Source organism: Esox lucius, chromosome 21 (assembly GCF_011004845.1).
Source record: "Esox lucius isolate fEsoLuc1 chromosome 21, fEsoLuc1.pri, whole genome shotgun sequence".
In the NCBI taxonomy this organism is placed as follows: domain Eukaryota; kingdom Metazoa; phylum Chordata; class Actinopteri; order Esociformes; family Esocidae; genus Esox; species Esox lucius.
The window spans coordinates 15,377,425-15,395,449 of record NC_047589.1 but is presented as its reverse complement, the minus strand read 5'-3'; the positions used below and the strand labels follow the sequence as shown (position 1 = coordinate 15,395,449).

The following is an 18,025-nucleotide window of genomic DNA, read 5'->3' as shown; positions in this document are numbered from 1 at the left end:
CTAGAGCGTGAAAATCTCAAGAGTAAATGTAATTAGGTATTGGATAGTCCCAGCAATGTGATCTGTAATTATGCAACACTTTAGCTGAATACTCAATACTTGATTGGATTGAGTAAAGGCTAGATTGAGTAAATTGAGTTGACCCTCTCAGCTGTATGTATGGACTGCGAATGCTATACTCCACAGGCTCAGTAGTTCATGAATATGTCGGTAGAACAAAGCACATTGTGACTTAATGGGTCATCAGCAGCATTAAAAAGGCAATATTTGCCTCCTAGGTAACTAGGAAACCCCACAACCTCCACCAAATTTCTTGAAAGTTATCGTTTTAACAATGCTTTGAAGCGATATACAGGTTATGTAAACATTTATTTTGTTTGCAATTTTTTGAATAGAACAAGCATGATAGTTGAACTATATTATTAGGCTTTTATGTGTAATATTTAAGCAAAAGGGCACAAGGGGTTGTGGTAAATGGCAATATAGTTCTTATGCACAACTGAATGCAGAGTGCCTGGGTATTGTCAATAAGCATTCAGGGCTTGATCCACCGGCTTTATCATTTGAAATGGTAAATAAACATTTATTTATTTTTGCAAGTCCAAAAATGTATGTAGCAAATGTAGATTTCACCTTTAAGGCTATGTGACCTACTCAAGATTAATGTGAGGGTTCATGGCCCTTAGACTGGTTTTATGCTCATATTCCCAATGGGCCATTTAAAAACACAGATGTTGAGAAATACAGAGCTCTGCAAACTCTGTGTTCTGTCAGATGTAAGACTTGCACCACACGGGATGTACTATGTCAGATTGACACCAATGAGCCTGCAGAGGGAGAATGGTCTGTACAACGTCCTGCTTCTCAAGAGTTCCCATGCTAGCCCCCCATACAGCTTGGAGGAACACAACATTCCCCTCCATGGGTCCCCTGACTGAAACACACACACACACACAAAAGAAAAAGTTATCCTTTTATCTATCAGACAAAGCTCTAAACCAGACGTTGTACAACAAAAGACGGTTCACAGTCTGACCACTAGGGGGTAGAATGTTCTACGGGAGGATCACCAGTAGCAGGTCTTCTGTTGTATTCATTAGCAGCCTAGGCGGGTTCCAATGGGCTAATTCATTAGTACCCACCATATCAAAAAGTTTTGCTACAAAAAAAAAAGCTTTGCTGTGAAACGGAGGGGTTCTTATTCTTCTTGTTTGCTTCCAATACATTCCGAGTGAATACAACCTTGTTAGTTGACATTTTGATATGCCACTTACATCTTAAATAATAATAAATGATATATTTATATTTGAAGTGGAATTCCTAACTGTGAATCGAAAGTAGGGCTGTGTTGTTTTTTTCTTAAAATATTCTGAATCTGAACCTGAAAGCTGATGCTCTAAAAAGTCTTTGATCTTCAATCAGGGCAATAGGGCATATTTCATTGACTTTCATTCACTGTGACTGAACTCGCAGTATTCATAGAGTGAAACGTGTGTTGTCCTATTAGGCTGCAGCAGCCAAAAAAGAAATACAAGGTAGGAATTTCTTTATTTAGATTAAATAACTGGATATATACAGCTCTGGAAAAAATGATGAGACCACTGCACTTTTTTCTTTCCTTTCCAAAAAAGTCGAAAAGGAAGGTTTTGAGTGAGGAAGTGTTAAAATTAAGAGACCACTGCAAATTCAACGCTTCTGTTACTCACTCAAAACGTTTTTGGAAAGGAAAGGAAAAGGCGCAGTGGTCTCTTCATTTTTTCCGGAGCTGTAAATTCATATAACTGCACTTGGTCATAGAGACTGTTGACGCAGATTTGTAGTTAACAGTTTCAAACTCATTTTCATGCATCATTTATTCAGATGTTCCTATATCAGAAGCATACAGATTACCTTCATACATGTTGAAAATGAATAATTACAAAGCATTTAGATAAACATTGCTAATATGTCATCATAAAGAATTTATGAATCTGCTCTGACTCAGTGATTTATTGCACTGGGCACTGTGTGTTATCCACAAAACATCCATAAATCAAACAAATTCTGTGTACAATGTGTTCTGTAAAAAAGCAATGTTTTTTTATAAAGGGGAAAACATTACTCTTTATCAGAATGACCACATGCAGAATCTTTTTTACCTCATTATTGCATATTTTAAATCTACTTTTAGTGTAAACACAACAAAACACAGAATTAGCTAGGGCAAATATAGTTCTTAAACAAACCATGTCTAACAGATAAAACTAGAATAGAAATAACGAGGCTATAGAATAAAGTAGTCATAACACAGCAATGTGTGGTCATTTCTATTGAACTGATATCACTGGCAGTACTTCCGTCACAGTGTCTTAATGGCATTGACGCGTTTCCCCACACCAATAACACAGAGGTTTTATGTATTTTTACTTGTTAATACAGAATTGTTGATATTCCACAGAAGTCAGTTATCTGCAGCAACCCCCTAAAATGAAAATAAATTGAGCCAAAAGCCCTATGGCAGTAATAGTATGTCAGTAACTCACATTATAATGTCGTCAGTGACTCCAGGGGTTGGTAGCTTTTTTGATGTTACCTTCAAAGGGACCATAAGAGGAAACATAATGGCAAATCAAGATCAAGAGAGCTATCCCCTTACACAGAATGCCTCCCCATGGCCACAACCCATCCCACCTAAATCTAAGCGTATCATTTAGTATTACTGGACTATTTTCCCCCTAAGGATTGCGGTTGTACACAGTGAAGTCCTTTGTCATTCACGTGTTCAATTCATGTTTAAATCACTAACGTGTTTATTAAGCTGTGATTGACAGCGCCACAGTAATGACGACTGATTGAACAATGAAATACACCTTTAAAACACAGTGCTCTCATCGACACGCGTCTCACCAAAACCCAAGGCGTGAAACTAATGTACAGATTCATCCGTAAAAAAGTATTCACAGTGTAAGAAAGATTTTGAATGCTTCTTGCATTTTCCTTCTCATTTTATTATTCAGGCTGTTTTCCCCACTTCCCCAATTTCATCATATCCAGTTGTATCTATCCACCCATCCAACTGTAACAACTCCCAACTGATTCAAGAGAGTTGAAGATGGCGGCAAACTTTCCTCACAGCCATCAGCGCCAAGCCCTTCGGTCTTATCCCCCCAGAAGGCCCTTCCAACCAGGAAGTCCCATGGGTCAACAGCTGTGGGTGCACAGTCACCGGACAACGTTAGTTATCTTTGCGGGGATAGAGCCACTCGAGTGAGTCGCTAGAGTGCGATGCTGTGCGAAAGCCATTTCCGTCCTCCCCGAGCAATGCAGACATTTGCGTGCCAATCCTCAGCCAGATCGAACCTGGACTGTGGTGGGCAGCTGTGCACCACCTCTGATCTGAAACTGACAGTCAGTGTACTGTACCCAGCACACTCTGACAACAATCTATCTGACCGTTGCGGCAAAACAAATGGCCCAGCGAGCGCATGTGGGTGCTACTGAATCATGCTCCACATCCTAGCTGACATCCCACACAGCACCCTGTTCTCTATTTTATGCACTTCTTTTAACCTTGTCCGCAGGCTGCGGCAAACTGCACGTAAAAGCCGGGTACATCCAGGATTCACAGATGGCCTTAGGTTTGGTCATTTTAATCGTCATTGGCGAATCATGTGACCGTGCTTGGATGGCTTAGGGGTAGGGTGTTTTGAGAGATGACTGGTTGTTAGACACTTAATGAGCCAACTAATGTCTATGTGTTTCTCACAGAAGGGTTAAAGAAGGCTAGGTTTGATGCTTTGGTGGGGTTGGCTTCAGGGTCTGGTCAAATGTAGTGGACTATGTAGGGAACGGTGTGCCATTTGGGACGTAGTCCTTAGTAGTGTCCAGTTGCACCCTGCGTCACGTCGCTCTATTTGCAGATACTGTCTGAAGCTCCTACTCCAAAGCCCACTGAGGCCTTGACAAGTGACAAGCCATCTAGCTAAATACAGATCCTGACCATGGCAGTAATTGCTTAGGGTTCCCATGCCGTCCTGAGGGCCAAATGCCTGTCCTTCATATCTGAGGGAAGTATGTACAATTATTACACAAAATCAAATCCTTTGAGCATTTGTTCCCCTCTGCCTGGTATCTGTGAGGTAGGGCTAGGTTGTTTTAATTCTTCTCATGATTTTATTGATTCCATAATCCCAGGAAAGCTCAATCAAACATGGATAATGTTTTTGAAATGTTGTCAAACATTTGATCCGAGGTTTGGTATATTCTCCCCTATTGTACTCCAAGGCTCAAAGGCGTGAAACCTTACAGGGTTACTATCTAAGTCAACCTGACCACCTGACTTCATGTCCATTAAGGCATCAAAACACAACATTGTCTTCTGGAGAGCATTCACACATCCACCTTAACCTCCCTGACCCTAGAACAATGTCCGACCCATCCCTTCAGTGATTTTTGACTTTTGGCCTATGACTAGGGGCAGGGCCAGGACGGGTCAAGGCATGTCTTTGTTTACTGGCAGTGAGAGGAGAGATTACACAAACAGAGAGAACAGGTGTGCTGAACAATTATAGCTTTTTACTGAAGGTGGGGCTTCACTGAAGGACACTTGGCTATAGTTCCAGTTGCTGAAGCAGCTTGCCCCTGGCAGAAAGACAGTATGCCTGACTAAGTTATCTTCCATCTACATCATTCCTAAAGTGACACCACATCCACTTCATACAATAGGTGCTGATGATCCTGTGTAAAAGGGCCAAAACCAACCCTGTACAGACTTCAGTTGAACATTAATGTAGAAGCAATCACAGTTATAAAATCTGTTTTGGGCCCGGGTTGTGGTCTGTTTACGGTGTACAAATATTGTATTAATACTTTTTATCTTCAGCCCCCCCCGCCCCCCCCCCCGCACCCGACACAATATGCTCCGGCGGCTAAATGTAGTAGCCTGCCCTATGATGTCTAATAACCATTTGGCTAAACACTCGGCATGTTGTCTAATACGTGAGTGACAGAATCACATGTCATTTAACTATCCTGGTGTGAAACTGCTGCCTCAGAATAAGAATGAACTTGGAAGTGTTACAGCACTGTGTAGTATTTCACTCCTGTTACAGTTGCTTCTGTGTTAGGCACACAAGAATAACTCTCCACAGCCGTCCACGACACCACCTCAGAGACAGGTGGGCTTGATCCGGAACTTTCCATCTGGAAATACAGAAATGTGTCCCCGGAGAGCTCCAGCCCTGTGGTCAACCCGGTCCCGTCATACCCACTCAGACCTCTTATCTTGGCTCTCCTCGGTGTTGGACTGCTGGTCTGAGGCTGTCATCTCCACCACGGTGTATTGGCCCACTTTTCTGGTGCACACTGATGCTCGTGAAGCGGCGGCCGCATCGAGGGAGCACAGGACCCGTCGGGGGGGTGGCGGGGGCGGCTTGAGGCGGTTGCGTTTGTTAACCAGTATGGACCTGGGTGTCCCCGGGGGCTCCGGAGGGCACAGAGCCACCTCGCTACCTTCCCCGTCTTGTCCCTCCTCCAGCGGCGCGTGATAGAGGTTTCCGTCATTAACGTTGAAGCCCGGAGGCCCCGGGGAGAAACTAGAGTCACAGCAAGGGGTCAAAGGGCTCCGTCCGTCCCCCGGGCGGCCCACAACATTGGGCTTACTAACGTCTCTCTTGCGGAAGGATCCAGGTTCCGCCCCCAGGACCCGGGGGAGTAGAGGGAGGTTGGCCTCCATGCATGTGCTCCCCCCGCTGGGCGACAGACAGTACTGCTCCTCTTTGTACGCCTTGTCCTCCAGCAGGTTTTCTTTGGTCTTCTTTCTCGCCGCGCTCTTGATGGCGCAAATGAGGTCTGCCACGTTGAGTAGTGACGACACGGCACCCGCCCCAAACATGAAGTTCAGCATGACGGTCTTCTCCGTGGGTCTCGAGATGTAGCAGTCTACCTGGGTTGTGCAGGGTGACTGCTGACACAGGAACCTCCTGGGGATGTAGAACCCAAACAGGTAGTAGTGGGCCGCGGCAAACCCGGCCTCCAGCAGGATCCTGAGCAACAGGTGCAGAACGTACGATCCCGTAAAACGCTGAGTATCGCCGAGCTCCGGCTCGAGAGAGGTCGCGGTCAGGGTCGTCTTCCTGAACGACTCACGGTAGAGCAGTCCAGCCCCGACTGAGTTGTGAGTAGTATCGATAGCGAGGTGCGTCGTCACCTCGTGGACGACATAGGCAACGAAGACGGAGAACGGGAGGCAGAGGAGGACGAGCTGAACCAGATAGAACCGGAACAGAGAGACGGGAGCGAAGATGTCGTAGCAGACGTTGGCACAGCCAGGCTGGATTGTGTTGCAGACAAAACGCTCCTGCTCGTCCTGGTACAGAGGGTACCCAGCAAACAGCAGCACCAAGACCCTCAGTGAGATCATGACGATCAGCCAGATCTTCCCTGGAAGACAGTAAAAGGGAAGTAAAGGATGTAGGACATATTCACATGGAGTAACGCCGTTTGAATTGTAATCAGTATTACAAATGTTTTATAATTGTTTTGAAAAATTTCAGCATGGGTTTGAGTCCAACCTACTGTTTTAGCTAATGCTCTCCTCTGTCTTGCATGAAAAAAAATATTTTCAAAAAACAGAAGTCAAATGTTTTGGTTATCCTGAAACTGTAATTATAAAACCCAATTACTCCTGATTACACAGTATAGTCTTCATTCTGCTCCATGTTTTTTTATTTATTAGGAAGTAAAATTGACATGGAACAAATTACAGTATATGCGTCTTCAATAATAATAATAATAATAATACATGGGATTTATATAGCGCTTTTCAATGACCCAAAGACGCTTTACAAAAACAAGCAAAACAAAGAACACTGAGAAATAAAATATACAACAACAAAGGGGCTATGGGAAGGCTTGTTTAAACAGAAATGGCTTAAGGCGTAGTCGGAAGGTGTTAAGAGAGTCAGAGTCAAGGATGGATTGTGGCAGTGAGTTCCAGAGCCGGGGAGCAACCCTGGAAAATGCCCTATCACCAAAGCTCCGTAGCTTGGATCTGGGGATGATGAGGTGGCCTGCTGTACAAGAGCGGAGTGAGCGTGAAGGTTGATAGTGTTGAAGAAGGTCCGAGAGGTAGGGGGGAGCAAGTTTGTGGAGGGCTTTGTAAGTCAGGAGGAGTATTTTGTATTCAATGCGCTGTTTGACAGGGAGCCAGTGAAGCTCACAGAGGATGGGGGTGATGTGCTGCCAGGACTTTGAATGAGTAAGAAGCCTCGCAGCAGAGTTTTGAACCATTTGGAGCTTATGGAGGTATGAGGAGTTGATGCCGGACAAGAGGGAGTTACAATAGTCAAGACGGGAGGAGATGAATGCATGAATCAGAGTTTCAGCTGCAGGTGGGGGGAGGGAGGATTTGAGTTTTGCAATGTTACGAAGATGAAAGAAAGATGATTTGACAGTATGTTTAATGTGTTGCTCGAAACAGAGGGTGGAGTCAAGGATGACCCCAAGGTTGCGAGCACAGGGGGAAGGAGAAACTACAGTGTTGTCAATGGTGAGAGAGAATGTGCCAGTTTTACTAAGGGTGGATTCTTCAAGTCAAAGGTCATCAAGGTACTCACCTACTAGTGTTATGTTGTGGTTTAAAGAGATGAAGACCACCTCCGAGACACTTTGTCTCCCCATGTTAGTGGAGGATGATGACAATGAAGCCTATGTCTTCTCTTTTCATTTATCAGAACACACACCTGCCTCCAAGTCACAGAAACACTTGTTCCACAGAACCAAGTCACCTCCAGGTGATCAGGAAAAAGGAACTAGAGGGATGCCCGTTCAGATCTGACCGTAATCTCTCCAAGTAGGATAACAGTATCCCTCATTTGGAATCAAAAGCAGCCAGCCAATTACATTTTATGAAACGAGAGTCTTGGCGAAAAGTCTTGGCCAGACAATAAAATCTCTTTCCTTTAAGAATTTCTCTTCTAAAATCTCCTAGTAGAAATCTGAATGTCCTTGGAGGGCCATGAGCCAATATCCTTGAGTCTCAGGAGTCAGAGGCCTCCAGAGTATGAGTCCACCCTGCCAACAACCCTGCTGAACACCACTATGCCTGACTGCCTTTAGGCCCTGCCCTGTCTGCACGGTCCACCCTGTCCCAGCAACAACTGTTCTCAGACAACAGAAGTGAAGACGGTAGATGTGTTGAGAGTTAGCCCCATTGTAAGGGCTATTCTTACCCACCAGTAACAGGGCCACGTCCACCGCCCGGGCATTGCTGAGATATTTTGGTGCCTGGCTGGTTGTCCTTCCAGGAGAATACAAAGCCAGAGGATTACTCATTAAATTGCTGTATTAAGTTCTTAAGCAAGTCCCATATCCCTACCAAGGATATAGGAGAGGGCCGGCCAAAATACATCCCTCAGGAAGTTTTAGTGGGGGGAGATGTATGCATATTAATAAAATGTTTTCATTTTTTACATAAAACAATGCTCCAGGCTATTGAATGATCTAAAATTTGTCTTAAAATGTTTTTGTTTAACACAAACCGACGGTTTAATATTTTTACAAAAAATGTATAATAATTTTTACGAACAAAATGTACCGCCCCTCATACTGTACATATGTGGGGCCATTGTGACTGATTTTTCTTGTTGTCATGTTGTCAGGACACAATGTCGAATGAAGACTGTTGAATCATGATCAAACTGTGCCTGGGAAGAGATTTGTACTGTACTGTACTGTAATGTTTTAGTGCTTGTACTTATAACATTAGAAACACTTTGATATTACAATTTCTGCTATCCTTACAACCAAAACATGGTCTATAAATCAATTTCATTCTCATTTTTAGGACACATATGTAATAAAATATGTATTTGTAGGATATGCCACAGACCAGCTGGCATTCCTCTACAGACCAGCATCAGTTTGCAAACCTGGGGTTAAAAAAAAGAGTATTTAAATATAATTTGATATTAGAAACTGACAATTTCAAACCGTAAATTCTGATTTGCTAAAAGCTGTCTCAGACTTTCGGTTCCAATTTTTTAGGTTTTGGGATTATTACAGCAATAAGTCACCTCTTTGGTTTATGAAATATGGCTAATACACCACGGCTAAGGGCTATATCTGAGTACTCCATATTGCGGTGTGGCCTGAAACCAGCCCTTTGCTGTGGTATATTGGGCCACACATGACATCCTATGGGTCCTTATTGCTTAATTACCTAATAAACAAGAGAACAGATTAAAATGATCTAACAGTTGCCAGGGTGACTTTGTCCCACATTCGTATTCACTGAAAGGTGACCTTGGTGTTACAAAGCCTTGTATCTCCTCAGAAAAGGACATCTTTACAGGACACATGGACTGCCAACTGGGCTTGCCCCCGTAAGGACCGGAGATTAACAATGAGTTAGTATTGGCAGATGCCAGGCAGTAAGCAGATATAAAGACCTCCCGTCATTAACATGCAATTGTGTGAAAATGTTTCAGTGTGGAGGCTGCTTTGTAGGGCCTGAGTTATGGTGTGCGGTGAGTACCTAGGGGGATTTAGACTGAACGTGAGAGGCCCTTGCACAAGTGTTGTGCGTACGTAGGGGTGTTCATGAAACCTGGGAATGGACTTCATCGGGAATGCTTAAATGACTCCACTCAATTTACACGTTAAGGTTTAGGCTGTACAATGTCAGCGCTGAATTCACCCTAAAGGCAGAAGGATTGGGTCAACTTTGTAGTGGGCATTGCCAAGAACGAACTGTATTGTTTGGTTCTTTTTTCGAGCTTACTGTCGTGCAGTAAATGTGTTACTGGGTTTAGGGTTGACTAATGAATCCCTCGTGCCAATACACAACATGCATTGGGTGGCACAGTATTCGTGGATTGTTGTGCATCGAGATCCCCGTTTGGTGACTCGGTTGTGTGTGTGTGTGTGTGTGTGTGTGTGTGTGTGTGTGTGTGTGTGTGTGTGTGTGTGTGTGTGTGTGTGTGTGTGTGTGTGTGTGTGCGCGCGCGCGCGCACGTGAGCATGTGAATCTTCTGCCTGCTCATAGGAGATGTGACCCTCTGTTTATCATTAGCCTACAGCACTCCCTCAGTAAATGTCACGGCAGAGAATCAATTCACTATCACAGCACTTAACACTCAGTATGTGAAATGTAAGTCTGGGGTCATTTGGGGGATAACACATGGTCCTTAGTGACAATGTGTCTGTGTGAGTGTAAACACTGGGTTTCCCTGGTGTTTAAGCCTTTTCCATGTTTGTTCATGACTGAACCAAAAACAACCATCAGAAAAAACATCCCAACAGAATTGTTACATACCTTTATTGTGGGCAGTAATCATGTGTAGAAAAGTAGGGCTTCAACATCCATCTTTTGAAATTGGCACTGCAGAAAATCCATGTATGAATGTTGTGAGTGACGATCTTTGAATGGCATATACAGTGGGGCAAAAAAGTATTTATTCAGCCACCAATTGTGCAAGTTCTCCCACTTAAAAAGATGAGAGAGGCCTGTAATTTTCATCATAGGTACACTTCAACTATGAGACAAAATGAGAAAAAGAAAATCCAGAAAATCATATTGTAGGATGTTTTATGAATTTATTGGTAAATTCCTCTGTTAAGTAAGTATTTGGTCACCTACAAACAAGCAAGATTTCTGGCTCTCACAGACCTGTAACTTCTTTAAGAGGCTCCTCTGTCCTCCACTCATAACCTGTATTAATGGCACATGTTTGAACTTGTTATCAGTATAAAAGACACCTGTCCACAAACTCAAACAGTCACACTCCAAACTCCACTATGGCCAAGACCAAAGAGCTATCAAAGGACACCAGAAACTGTAGACCTGCACCAGGCTGGGAAGACTGAATCTGCAATAGGTAAGCAGCTGGGTGTGAAGAAATCAACTGTGGGAGCAATTATAAGAAAATGGAAGACATACAATCTCCCTCGATCCGGGGCTCCATGCAAGATCTCACCCCGTGGGGTCAAAATGATATCAAGATCTCAAAAATCCCAGAACCACACAGGGGGACCTAGTGAATGACCTGCAGAGAGCTGGGACCAAAGTAACAAAGGCTACCATCAGTAACACACTACGCCGCAAGGGACTCAAATCCTGCAGTGCCAGATGTGTCCCCCTGCTTAAGCCAGTACATGTCCAGGCCCGTCTGAGGTTTGCTAGAGAGGATTTGGATGGTCCAGAAGAGGATTGGGAGAATGTCAGATGAAACCAAAACAGAACTTTTTGGTAAAAACTCAACTCGTCATGTTTGGAGGAGAAAGAATGCGGAGTTGCATCCAAAGAACACCATACCTACTGTGAAGCATGGGGGTGGAAACATCATGCTTTGGGGCTGTTTTTCTGTAAAGGGACCAGGACGACTGATCCGTGTAAAAGACAGAATGAATGGGGCCATGTATCGTAAGATTTTGAGTGAAAACCTCCTTCCATCAGCAAGGGCATTGAAGATGAAACGTGGCTGGGTCTTTCAGCATGACAATGATCCCAAACACACCGCCCGGGCAACAAAGGAGTGGGCTTCGTAAGAAGCATTTCAAGGTCCTGGGGTCGCCTAGCCAATCACCAGATCTCAACCCCATAGAAAATCTTTGGAGGGAGTTGAAAGTCCGTGTTGCCCAGCTACAGCCCCAAAACATCACTGCTCTAGAGGAGATCTGCATGGAGGAATGAACCAAAATACCAGCAACAGTGTGTGAAAACCTTGTGAAGTCTTACAGAAAACGCTTGACCTCTGTCATTGCCAACAAAGGGTATATAACAAAGTATTGAGATTAACTTTTGTTATTGACCAAATACTTATTACCAATAAATTCATTAAAAATCCTACAATGTGATTTCCTGGATTTTTCTTTCTCATTTTGTCTCTCATAGTTGAAGTGTACCTATGATGAAAAGTACAGTCCTCTCATCTTTTTAAGTGGGAGAACTTGCACAATTGGTGGCCGACTAAATACTTTTTTGCCCCACTGTAAATATCATGATATATTCCGTAGCAGCTAGCTAATTTAATTTAACATTCATATTTTGCTTACAAGTAGTAGACAACACTGACCCTGGCCCGGTCCTTAATACCCCGTCCTTTATAGTAGACAACACTGACCCCGGCCCGGTCCTTTATAGTAGACAACATTAACATTGAGACTGTACCCCAGTGAGGGGGAGGACCCCAAACTAGGCCCCAGGCAGTTTTTTTGTCAGAGTGGATGGTCAGTGAGCTGGAACATGTTTATAATTTTGCAAATGCGAAATTAACACAACTAAGGTCCAAAATACATTGCATTTGGAAATAGTTTTATAGCTTGATTACTATGAGACACAATCCTTTTTTCATTCATTTATTTTTGTCATATTTGACCTTCCCAACTATATTCATTTGAACCCAAAACATGTTTTTTTTTTGTTTTTTTGGGGGGGCACTTGCCTAGTGCAGACCCCTGCCATACCATGTACCTGAAAGGACACCAATTGAATACGAAACCAGTTTTCTCACCAACTTCTACAGGTGTACCATTAAAAGCATGCTCTCAGGCTGCATTTCTGCCATGTACAGCAGCTGCTCCGCTGCACACAGCAAGTCCCTCCAGAGGGTGGTAAAGTCTGTGGAGCGCATCATCGGCTGCAATCTGCCCTCCGTGCAAGGCATCTACCATACACAATACCAAGGGACATCAAAGATCACAGCCACCCAGGCTATGGCCTATTCACACTGCTGCCGTCTGGTAGACGCTACTGGAGCATCGGAACACGCACTTATAGACTCAAAAACAGTTTATTCCCTCAGACCATAAGGCTCCTCAATCATAACACTGATCCATGATCACACACGAACATTCCAAATACTCTGATGCCCATTGAGGTACTTTAATGGACTTTAGAATATTAAAACTTGATGCTAGTTTACATTTCTTTTTCAATGTATAGTACTGCCATACTTACAATAATGGATACTACTACCAATATCTACAGTACTCTTTTTAAACTGCTGCTATGTAGTGTTATGTATATGATTGCATTATCCTCTTGATATATTTAAAGCTGTGTGCAAATTTTCTTCTTAATTCTTCTCTAACGACGTAGTTTGTCGGGTACAAAGTCATACGAATTTCATTGTACAGGATGACGCTGTGTTGTTCGGTGCATGACAAACCTTGAAACTTCAGCAAACATAAGGGCTGGTTAACGTTGTCATTGATAGAAAGGCTATAAGAATTCTACATTTTCACCACTAAGTAAAGTGAATCCACCGTAGTTGTTTGTTATTGCAAGGTTTAAAAGTTTATTTCTTGTGCAGGTTTTTAAACATTGCTTCTGAATTGGAAGTATTAGTGAAAATAAAATAAAATCCTAGAACATTTAAAATATATAAAATGTAATCCAAGAGAACCAGAGACAGACAGAGACTGCATGCGTCTTAATTATCATCCAGTTCCTAAGGGTTCTTGGTACTGTGATCACTTTACTAAATAGAACGTAGGCTACAATCCACTACCGTAAGAGGGTAGTACCCAAAAAGATAAAGATCATCTGCGTTTGGCAAACTGAGAACAGAACCACTGAGGAAAATGAACAACAACAGAATCATGGAAATAAACAAAATGTAAAAAAAAAAAAGTTCACAATTACAGCAGTTTCTCACATTAGCACAGGAAATCATCAAGAGACTTGAAAGTTGAATTTGTAAATCCTAAAATTGGCAGAGAAGAGAGAGAACATGATAGAAGTAGTAAAAACTCTATGTAGAGGTAGAGTTTAGTGCCCAAGGCCTTAACACCAGTCCCTAGCCTATTATACCACAGGCCCGGCCCATAGGGCATTAGTTCACTTTAGGTTTTTACAAATCAATACCAGACTGTATGCGCACACATACAATAAATACGATATACAATCTAAGAACGCCTCCACTGTTTCATCACAACAACCCCTGGTTCTCCCTCTACTCATTCCCTCGCCTTCTAGTCTTTATATGTGCCCTCACACACAAATTCCATTTGGGTCCCTCTTTCATTGTGACCCCATTCCGATGATCAAATTATTTTCAGGGTTCCTAAATCATTTTGACAGTTTTGTTTCAAAGTCTCTACTAATCTTAACAGTTCTGTTTCATAGTTCTTATACCATTCAGAGCATGCGCAACAGGGGGACTATTTCATTACAGCAACATATTCAAAGGATCATCTTTCAATATTTGATACTTTGGTACAACTCCATCCCTTTTTACATATGAATGTAATACATTCACCCATGGTTGGTCCTGATGAAAGTTTGGAACCACAGAGTTACCTAATATGACCATAAACCATCTCATGAAATTGCTTCTTAAGAAACTGAAATCTTTTGAATAGAATGCTTAAATGGGGAAAACACAGTTTCCATAAACTAAATGTTAAACTAATTTCAAAACTAAGGAATGTTTCACACACCTGATTTGGCAACAGGGAAATCATAAAACCATGTAGAATTTCAACCATAATTAATGTAACAGAAAAAAGAAGGTATTAATGGTCTCATTTTGATAGGGTGGCAACAACACAGTCCCCTACATTATTTTAGTTTATGTGACCTATGCGAATTTGATGGTACATGATAGGAAAACCCCAGACAAATATTGCTTTTCTACTGTAGATTTTTACTATTCCAGTTAATGAATTTGGTAGAGGCAAAGGAACTTGACCAAAACAATTGAAATGTCATGGAAACGCATGGGGGAAAGATCCCATTGATAGGTTCAAATCCTGTTTACCGCCAGCAAAAAAAGACTACATTCAGGCTCTTATTTATATGCATTTTACACACTATGTTGAGGTAAAACTCCTTGTATGAATGTCAATCCTATTATGTGCATGTCATCTCACCATTCAACTGTATTACAGCAAAAAGAACCGACTTTCACCACTAATCTCTGTATGCTAACAGCTCATACAAACAGGAGGTAGCATATAGCAGTTGCTTTCTCTAAATCTGAAAAGAACAAATTCTTAATGTTATAAAGCAAAACCAACTCAATATATCCAAATTGGACCATCACAGACTTGACGAATATACATTAGGTGAGTTTAACTGGGCGGCAATGACAGCATCTTTCTATCCCCCAAGGCCTGCATTTCATTGATCACTTTACTCCAACTTTCAACTTCCATATATTCCATAGTTCTAAACTCTCATATCTGATATAACAATGACGATCTCCATTCATCCTTCTACTGATTATGTATTTATACATATTTCAACATAATTCTCTCTCTGTACAACATCTAAAATACATTACAAAATCCATACTTTTTCTAAATATGCGTATTTTCTAAGATTTTAATGCTTTTGTGAACAGTGTTTGTATAAACACACTTTATACACAGTTGTATTTGTTTTTTAGAAATACATATCCAATATATTGAAGAAACTTGCAAAGTGGCTTTTATTACAAACTATGTTTGTGCTGTTTCTTTACAAGTTGGAAGAGCTGTAATTCAAAGATAAAATGAACCTTCAAGAAACAAAACATTAAAAAAGGAAATGTTTGTAATATTAAGCTAGTGTGTTACAGGCACCACAGTTTAGAACAGTGATTCCAGAAAAATGGTTCAAACTTAAATTTTTTCTTACACTTCCAGCTGTTCTTGATATATGCTTTTCTACTCTCTATTCAAGTGCTTGTCATTGACAGTCATTCCTCCATGTTGTTCCAGGCCTTACATGCAGTGCGGTGACACATGGACATGGAGTGTGCATGCACATCTCAGAACGTTCACTGGAATGTCTGACCTGCATTCCAAATGGCAACCTATTGGAAGTGTGTCATTGAGGATGCAGACTGTAACACATTGCCTTGAAGAATAGAGACACTCACGTGGGAAAGTCTAAGATACTTAGCACTCAAGAGCAAATTGCTATAGCTAGAGTTGAAATGAAATGATTGACATCCTTGGAGATCATTATTCACCCTCAACTGTATTACAAGTCTTCAAATATCTGTGTCCTTCCTTCTTTACTGTATAACCTCTCCCTTCACTATTCCTTTTTTTTCAAATATCTGTGTCCTTCTTTCTTTACTGTATAACCTCTCCCTACACTATTCCTTTAAGTCCCTATGTAAATGTGGGTAAAAAAATTAAATAAAAGTTGTAACTCTTTTCAGGGTGAAAATAACCATTGAGGTTTGTTACTTGGCAGTTTGATTTCTTTGCAAATCAAACAGTGACATCAACACCAACTTTTATCCACCTCAAAAGGACATTTTAGACATTTTTAAATGTCAGGAATGTGTACAAATTGACCTGTGGAATTCACTGGTGCTTCAAGAGGAATTTTTCCAAGAAAAGAAAATCAAAGGAATGTACAAAGTATACATAAAAGACAGGCTATCGGAATGCCGTTATGTGTCAAATCAGGTTATTCTTCTAGGACCTTCTCCTGTCTTGTCACCAACCTTCAGCCAGTGTAAACGTCTTCCCCACCTAGCCATGGATATGTTTGCAGTTCAACTTCCTACAAGCAGGGGGGGCAATCTTGTATGTACAGTACAAAGATCGACCATCAGAGCAACGATGAAACTAACTATCCAGGTAAGTTCCAGATGGTCCATTCTGCGTGACAAACACGCAGACGCGACAGGACGAGCACCGGAGTGTCCGCTGAAGTTCTGACGCCCTAACGCGTGCCCCCACGGGGACGTCACCTGTCCATCGCGGAAGAGGCTGTCCTACCCTTGGCGTTCTCCGCCGTTGCTAGGATATGATGGCCGGATTCCATCGCACCACTGTCAGATTGTCTGCACTCACAGAACGCTTCTTGGCCGCTTTCCTCAACTCCTTATAGCTGTCATCACATAACCGGGAGATGGCCTGAGGAAGGAAATGCACAGAACATGAAAACAAATGATGTTCGCCTTATAATAAGTATCTTTAAAAAAGCTACATAAACCACACTGGAGGCCATATAACAGGGATGTTTCGTTGTTACTCAAAAACAGGACAAGATCAGGTAATTCTAAATGAACACTACACAACTTTCAAAATCCTTACATCACTGAGCATCTATTTCTTTGTCTTGCCAACATGGCGGTATGTTACGCTACACTATAGGATGTGGCGCAGATGGGGGCCACATGATAAAAGGTTCTTTGCTTAGATGGTTGTGAGGATTCTCTGTACCAGGCAGTGGTCTCGCGAAAACAATGACTTCATTATACGGTTCACATTGCTTTAATGAGCTTGGCTCAAAGCAGCCGCTGCAACAAACTTAAGTCGGATATTCACATTTGCCAGAGAGAGTTGAAATATCTAGACGACGCATTTTGAATTTAATAACGTTGCTTGTGAACTTGAGAGGTGGAGCGATTTCACACTACTTGTCATCGGTCGCGCCAAAGTCGTCACCATCTGTACACATTCTGGGCGATGCGCTACAGTCATTTCCCAGCTTTTTCCTTAGAGAGGTTTAATTGGGTGCAGTGTTTGCGCTGTTTAAAAATCAGACACGTTTGAAAACTTCAGGGTGTCTGGGATGTCACACAAACACCCAATCAGTACAGCAGCCCAGAGATTGTGACTCTGACACGTTCACATAAAATCAGCATCGGCGACAAACGCGCCGCCACAGGACTCTTTCTGCCGTCTCAGAAAGTGCTAAATCGGGAGCTTAAAGCATGTAGTGTACACCCAGCTTAAGTCCTCTTCATCTTCGGCGGTGTCTCTTTAACAAGTTCGATCAATAGTGAAGGCAAGGCTAAACTGTTCCAGTTCAGAGATCAAAGTATCAGCATCGGTGTCAGAACTCCACAGAGAGGGAACAGAGAATGCCACAAAACAACGCCTCAGCCAGCATCATTACCACTAGGGCTCGATTCAGGCCGTAATTGCCCAGCAGAGAGGCAGGGGGATGGTGGGAATGAGGATGGAAGGGGGGGGGGGGGGTTTCTGGTGCTGCTGCCGGGATAATTGCGTGGCAGTGAATGCGGTCTCATGTTCACCATCTCATACAAACACACAAGCAACAACACCCCTGCTTTTAGATGCACACTGTTCCCAC

General features: G+C 42.4%; 2 protein-coding genes across 3 annotated transcripts in view; both read right to left on the bottom strand.

Annotated features, from left to right (window-relative positions):
• Window positions 1-4,963: 4,963 nt before the first annotated feature.
• LOC105019442 (gap junction delta-4 protein) lies at window positions 4,964-6,754 on the bottom strand. Its single transcript, XM_020041771.2, has one exon. It carries the CDS (start codon window positions 6,398-6,400, stop codon window positions 5,240-5,242), a length of 1,161 nt encoding a protein of 386 aa, XP_019897330.2. The 5' UTR covers window positions 6,401-6,754; the 3' UTR covers window positions 4,964-5,239.
• Window positions 6,755-13,250: 6,496 nt separating this feature from the next.
• ccny (cyclin Y) overlaps window positions 13,251-18,025 on the bottom strand; it is a 30,240-nt gene continuing 25,465 nt past the window's right edge. For both annotated transcript variants that reach the window (XM_010885633.5, XM_010885634.5), the window contains one exon: window positions 13,251-16,839. In XM_010885633.5, coding sequence (XP_010883935.1) covers window positions 16,723-16,839 — 117 coding nt within the window. In that variant the 3' untranslated portion in view covers window positions 13,251-16,722. The remainder of the gene's footprint in view (window positions 16,840-18,025) is intronic.

What these genes read in the sequence shown, in the direction of transcription:
- LOC105019442 (XM_020041771.2), bottom strand. Translation starts at nt 6,400, where the DNA reads ATGATCTCACTGAGGGTCTTGGTGCTGCTGTTTGCTGGGTACCCTCTG.